Source organism: Glycine soja, chromosome 15 (genome assembly GCF_004193775.1).
Source record: "Glycine soja cultivar W05 chromosome 15, ASM419377v2, whole genome shotgun sequence".
Classification (NCBI taxonomy): Eukaryota; Viridiplantae; Streptophyta; class Magnoliopsida; order Fabales; family Fabaceae; genus Glycine; species Glycine soja.
The window spans coordinates 23546567-23553072 of record NC_041016.1 but is presented as its reverse complement, the minus strand read 5'-3'; the positions used below and the strand labels follow the sequence as shown (position 1 = coordinate 23553072).

General features: G+C 36.0%; 1 protein-coding gene across 1 annotated transcript; it reads right to left on the bottom strand.

Annotated features, from left to right (window-relative positions):
• Positions 1-731: 731 nt before the first annotated feature.
• Positions 732-2079, bottom strand: LOC114385974 (protein MAIN-LIKE 2-like). Its single transcript, XM_028345997.1, has 5 exons — positions 2029-2079; positions 1542-1915; positions 1334-1370; positions 990-1154; positions 732-908 (listed from the first exon to the last, which is right to left on the bottom strand). Exons 1-5 carry the CDS (start codon positions 2077-2079, stop codon positions 732-734), a joined length of 804 nt encoding a protein of 267 aa, XP_028201798.1.
• Positions 2080-6506: the final 4427 nt, after the last annotated feature.

Below are 6506 nucleotides of genomic sequence, written 5' to 3'. Positions count from 1 at the left end.
AACATGTGATTAAAAAAATATTATCCTAATGGTTGTTTGCTTCAATTTTAAATGACATTCATACTATTTTAACGAATTTCGAATGAATTTAGAATCAAGTAATTTAAAAATAACATTTAGACGTTAACACTTATATTATAAACAAAATTAACTTTAAATATACAAAATGTTCAGTCAAAAAAAAAATGTTTTCAACTACAAGAAAAGTATATACGTCGTATGATAATCTCAAATGTGTAAAGAAACTATGGCTGATCCGTGCACCGCCTATGTCGAGACCTCACATACACAATGCGGTCTTCTGTGACACCCCTGGCAATCCTAAGGCATTGTTCGATGACCTCATGTGTCAATGTGCCTGGCGTGACTACCCCTAGGTTGAAATGACACTCCAACCTCTCGGTGATCGCATGACAAGCCTCCTGTTAAATAGAAAACAAACAAATTAGACAAGTTAGTATTAAAAAATTCACATAAATCTCATTTCATACATCAAACCAAATAGTAACACTTACCACTACATGTTTGGGCTCGTCCACATCAGACGTGGCAGGTGTCGATGTTGCTGTTGGCTCTGGGACCAGAGGGATATGTGGCTCTAGCACCTGAGGGATATGAGGGATATGTCTGGGCTGCGTAGCAGGTGCATCTCGCTGAGGAACTGATGTCTTTGCCGCAGTCATGAATGGATGCGAAATGACGAAGAATCAATCGATGTAGTTGGCCGCACACTAACCTGGCACAACACACATCTCACCTGCTAGCGCAAGATGGTCTGAGTAGTGCATCCATCTGTCGTCTATCTCATCAAATGACACCCATGAATCGACAGGCGGAGCAGGAATACTCTGGACATATCCAAATTGGCGCATGACCCTCTCTGGTCTGTATCTGATAGCAACGGGCCCCTAGCAGAGCTGACCGGAAAAGCATGAAATCAAATCAAACTCCTGGACTTGTCGGTGCTCCCCATATGGCATCCAACAGACATCGAGAATCCTCAATCGATCCAGGCGCTGCCTGTACGTCTCTGTGGATATGCTATTCATCGTCTTCTTCGTAGCAATCCACCGACATGCACATGGTGAAGCGTCGTCGTATTCCGAATCAGTATTGCACTCCGCAACTGACGGAAAGTGCTCGTATATCCAACACTACAGAGGTTACATGAAAATCATACAAAATTCAAATGAACGTCTAAAATACCCTAATTAAAACATTGTTGTAATTAACTTATCAAAAACATGTTAATTACCTGTAACAAGGTGATGTAACCAGCAACCTATCGGTTGGTGCTGATGCAAGCATCACTCAGGTGATCGTACATATGCACCAGGGCAGCAACTCCCCATGCATACCTCCCAAACTGACTGAGGTCGCACAGAGCATCCAAGAACACAACATGCACATGGGTTGCACTCTTGTTAGCAAAAAGAGTGCAACCTAGAAGATGAAGAAGATATGCACGAGCTGTAGGTGTCCAAGGTCCAGCCTGACATCTACGTTGATACACATTTGGTTGCCAAGATAGGCATATGTACGGTCCATGACAATGTCCGGTCTCGGCCCTAGCTGCCTCTGGTGAGACAAGTAGTAAGTCGACAAACATCAGCACCGCCTCGTCCAGGTGCAGAGGCTCGAAGGTATGGAACTTGCCAACAATGGGCAGATGAAGAAGAGACGCCACATCGTCAAGCATGATGGTAACCTCCCCCACAGGAAGATGGAAACTACTCGTCTTCCAGTACCACTTCTCCACAAACGAGGATATAAGTCCCTGATCGTCGGTGTCTACTGAACACGCGATCAAAGGACTTAGTCCTGTCCCAGCAACTAGCCCCTCAATGGTAGGGACAGGCCTGCCTAATTTTTGCACCTTCCTTCCGTGGGAGGACAACTTCAACTCAGGACATTCCTGAATTGAAGTATAAAGGAACAGGCAATTTATTAACATAATATTTTTAAGTAACACAAATCTAAAAAATAAAGCATACTTAACAAATAACTTAAATTGAATATTATAAATACCTCCCCGGTCCATACGCTGGCTGCAACATGCTCAGCATACTCGGTCAGCATTGATAGGTCGGTCGGTCCCCATAGAAATCCCTAAGGCTCATTTGTAGCAGCCTCTACACCGGTGTCTACACCAGTGTCTTGTATGTCAGCATCTACCATCGGCTCATCCACAGCTACGCTAGCCTCAGCCGCAAGTACGTCAGCCTCAGCCACAGGTACATCTGCCTCAGTCGCAGGTACCACTGGCTCATCGTCGGCAACAGTGACAGGTACCTGTTGCCTGCATGCCGATGCGGTAGGCCTTCGCCGCTGGGGAGCATCATCAGAATCATCACGATCATCTCTCCCCAGACCTCTGCCAATAACCCTACCTAAGGCACGACTTAATCCTCTAGTCCTAACCATGATCTGCAAATGTCTACCACAAATTCCATCACTAAACCACACAAATTCATCACAATATTAACTTGTTCAAAGGGTATTTTGCATTTTCCATTCTCAAGGAGAAATTTAGAAATTTTATGTGTATGTGTCTGTGGTTTTTTTTTTAGTTGTGGATTTTGTTAGGTTTGGAATATGTTTTCAGCCACCGTTATGGAGGAGGATTTGGAAAGTGGAAACTTTGATTGCGGTTTTGGTTTGAAAGAGGTTTTGAAGTCCCTTTTGAAGGAGGATTTGGAAATTGTGTGTATGGTTTTTCAAATTTCATTTGGTTTGGTTTGGGAGAGCTTTTGAAACTAGGGATTTTATATTGAAGGGAAATGTTCGAGAAATTTGGTGTTTTGTGTTTGGGTTTGGACTTTGGAATGATTGACCAGTTTGAAGAAGACTTGGTAATGGAATCATTGGGTTTGGAGGAGTGTGTAAATAAATGGGGGCGGGTAGGAAGGAGTGAGTGACCAAAATGTTTTATTTCCCCAATACTTATTTGGCGTGTGTGTGAACTTGGAATTTGGTCAATTTGCTAGTGCTTCACACACACAAATTTGGAGTAGGAAAAAATAAAAAAAAACTAATGGTCTAATTGGCTACTAGTCTACTACTTGTTTCTCACGCTTTGGAGCTGGAGGGAGTTAGAACGTTCACAAAAAAGAAGGCTTGTTCATAACTAGCACTGGGCCACCAAAGCCCACTTGACATTCATGGAGGGATGCTTTATAATGGAGGAGAATCAGCCTCTACCAAATTCATCACAACTGGTAGAAGGTAGTGGTAGACATGGAATGTAGTTTAGATATTCTATATGGCCAGTGTCAAGTCCAAAATCACATTGGGAGTCTTCGCTAAGGGAGGAAAATGAGTTTCTCAAGATTAAGGTGTACATGTTAAATTGTCTTTACTATTTTATTTTAAACTTTATTCAACTTAATAGTTCAATGTGTGTTTCTGAACATTATTTGGATATAGTTTTTGCCTAAATATCACTCTCGACATATTTCTTTCCTCATTTTCCCTAAATCTAGGATCAATGTTTGATTACTTAATGGTTGGGTTTAGTAATTTCTCTTTTTCTCTCATCTATTTTTATTATTAATAGTGATAGATTAAGCAAACGCTATCTTAGTGTCTTAAGGAGAAAGTCAAAGGGTAAAGATTTTTGTTAGGAGGGGAAAAAATGTGCTCCCCTATGATTTTTTTTTAATTATTTCACATGATTTTTAATAAAATCTTACTTCTTTTATTTCTTTCGTTTTAGAATATATGATTTTTTAAAGAAAAAAATTATTCTAAAATATGTGTTACTTTATAAAATTAATGTTCCATTAAATACTTTTTCTTAAGATTACTGTTAATAAATACTGAGTGAAAGGAATGCATAAGAAAAAAAAATAAATCATTACTTAAAGAGATAAATTATATAATAAGAAATTAATTATTTTTTAAAATTTAACAAATTAATTACATTTCTTTATACTTATATAAAATTTTTAAACATCCTATATTCTAAAATGGAGGGTGTAATTCCTTAACCATAATTAGTACCTTAAATGCCCTAGTTAGCACTTGACAAGACCTTTGTTATTATTAGAGGAAAATAGGTGCTACGTGTCTCTGTATTTTTTCCAACAAATAAAAAAAGAAAAAAAGATGAAAATTAAATAATAGGGGGAGTGAGGGTGCAAGTGATTTGCGAAGTGTAAATGTGTAATGGTGAGAAACTAGAGCAAGATAGACAACAAAAAATTAAATATGAAAAAAAATAAGATAGTAGAAGAAAAATAATGAAAAAAAAGATTGCAGAAGACAAGCTGAATTATAAGGATAAAATTGGTTACAGTATTTGAAATAATCAATACTTAAGACTACCTATAGGTTAAGGGTACAACAACATCATTCTGATCAGTGGTGGCAGATGTAGAACCCTATGCTAGTGGAAGCCATTTATTTTCAAATAAATAATAATAATAATAATTGTTCATACAATAGATTTAAATACATGAAAATAGTGAGGACAAAAATATAAAAATCTAACTATTAATTTATAATTTCAGCAAAGTGAAGGAGCATTTGTACACCCTTATTTTATATAGGTCCACCCCTGACTATGATGACAATGATATTAAAAATTAATTAATTTAATTCCGAGACACCGCGGCAGCAGAATGGAGAGTGCATATAAATCAAACTTTTAGTTTTAATTTTTTGTTCATTGTTCTATTCTATGAGTTCTCGTAGTGTTATTTTTCGTTTTGGTGTTAATGAGTGCGTATTAATATAATATATGGATGAGGTCATTTGGCGGAATATGAAATTATGAATTGTCTTTTCTGGGGTTTTTATTAGTTTGTTGTTTTGTTCTGGAGTTTGCGGTGGATGTTCTGGTTTCTTGGAAACCGCGAAAGAGTTCACGCGTTTCTGAAGTCTTTGTTTTCTTACACCGTAAGAAATTGAGTTAAAGTGTTGGAAGTCAAATCAGAAGATGATGATGAGTTTGCAAGCTTATGTGTAAAGTGAAGTTTGTCGTCTTCTGAGCGCGTTAGAGTTTCTATGCTTTGGCTTGTTTGGAGTGTACTGTCTTTTTCTTCTTCTTTTTTATCGATACAGTGTTCTGTCACTGTGAAAATACTATAGGGAGAACCAAACAAACAGTATACATACACCAATACATAGAGCTTATTTGTTTTAAAAATGAGTAGAATTGATTTTTGAAATTAATTTTGAATAATTAAATGAATTTGGGACATGTGTCTATATAAATGAGTCAGGTTTACATTGAAATGATTTTATTGTAAAGTAGGAGTTAATTTTCTAATGTGAAAATAAAAAAGGATGCTTTCATTTGTGAAGCGGGTTTAACTCCCATGCTTTAGGAAGGGTTGTGACTTGTGAGTTATTGTATTCGATCCCTACAAACAAAAAAAAAATATACTATCTTCATTCCTATTTATAAGACCAACTTCTTAAATTTGTTTATTTCTTTATATAAAACTTAATCTATATTATTTTATGCATTAATTATTTTTACTAAAAATAACCCTAATTAAATAAGAGAAATGTTATATTAACGTGCATTTAGAAGAAAAAGAAACATTATGACAGTGATATTTTTGAAAAAGTATATAAATTTAGAATTCATTTATTGTTATGAATTAAAGTAACTATTTTTCTTAATTTTGATAAATTAGATAATCAAGACTTATAAATAATAACAAAGAAATTTTATGAAAGTGGGGGAAAGAACAGTTTGCGGGGAAATTTTTGTGAACAACAATGCACATGAGAAAGCGAAAACCGCAGCAATGCTGTTTAATCACTCGTTACGTATGGGAAATAACAAGGCTTGATTCTTGAGTAGGTCACTATAGAAAGGTAAAAAGTCCATGGACACATGAGTGTGTCATAGATACAAAGAAAAGAGAAGTAATTGATATAATTAGAAATGATATGTGATAAGAAGAAAAAAATAGAAAAAATAAGGTGTCAAAAACAGGTTTAGGAGTAAAACCACTAAAACGGCACCCTAAAAATGCGAATGAAGCATTGTGCTCCAATCACAGGCACCAAAGCATTGCATAAACTGCACATAGCCACCAAATTTAGTGTTCTTATTTATTATAAGACCTTTGTAAATCCACAAATAAGGTTCTTCCAAACATCCACCGATCCGTTATAAAGCACAATATAAACAGTTCACTGTTTCTGAACTAATTCTACACAGAGAATATTTAGATTAAAGCTGAGAGCTCAAAATTACTTTCACTCTCAAAATAACAAATTTTCCCATCTTCATTTGTGCATTAGAATTCACAAAGGTACTTTTTAAACTTCAATCCAAACATAACCTCATCAGTACATATATCACATGTCGGTAGTAAGATTGGTGTGAGACCTAGAAATTTGCTTTCTGCAACAAGTCATTAAGAACAATTTCCATACAGTGGATTCAATCTTAGAAGAAGCTTTGGATTTTTAATGTGCTTGTTGTAAATTGAAAATAAGGAACATTTGATGGTTTCAAAAGTATGCTAGAAACTGAAAGAAGAATT

Bases quoted from the DNA above. Each gene is read 5' to 3' on its own strand.
- LOC114385974 (XM_028345997.1), bottom strand. From the start codon at position 2,079: ATGCTGACCGAGTATGCTGAGCATGTTGCAGCCAGCGTATGGACCGGG. The intron at 1,371-1,541 runs GTACATATGCCT...GTGCGACCTCAG, and splicing joins ACCGGACATTGTCATGGACC to TCAGTTTGGGAGGTATGCAT. The intron at 909-989 runs GTCTGTTGGATG...CAGCTCTGCTAG, and splicing joins ATCGATTGAGGATTCTCGAT to GGGCCCGTTGCTATCAGATA.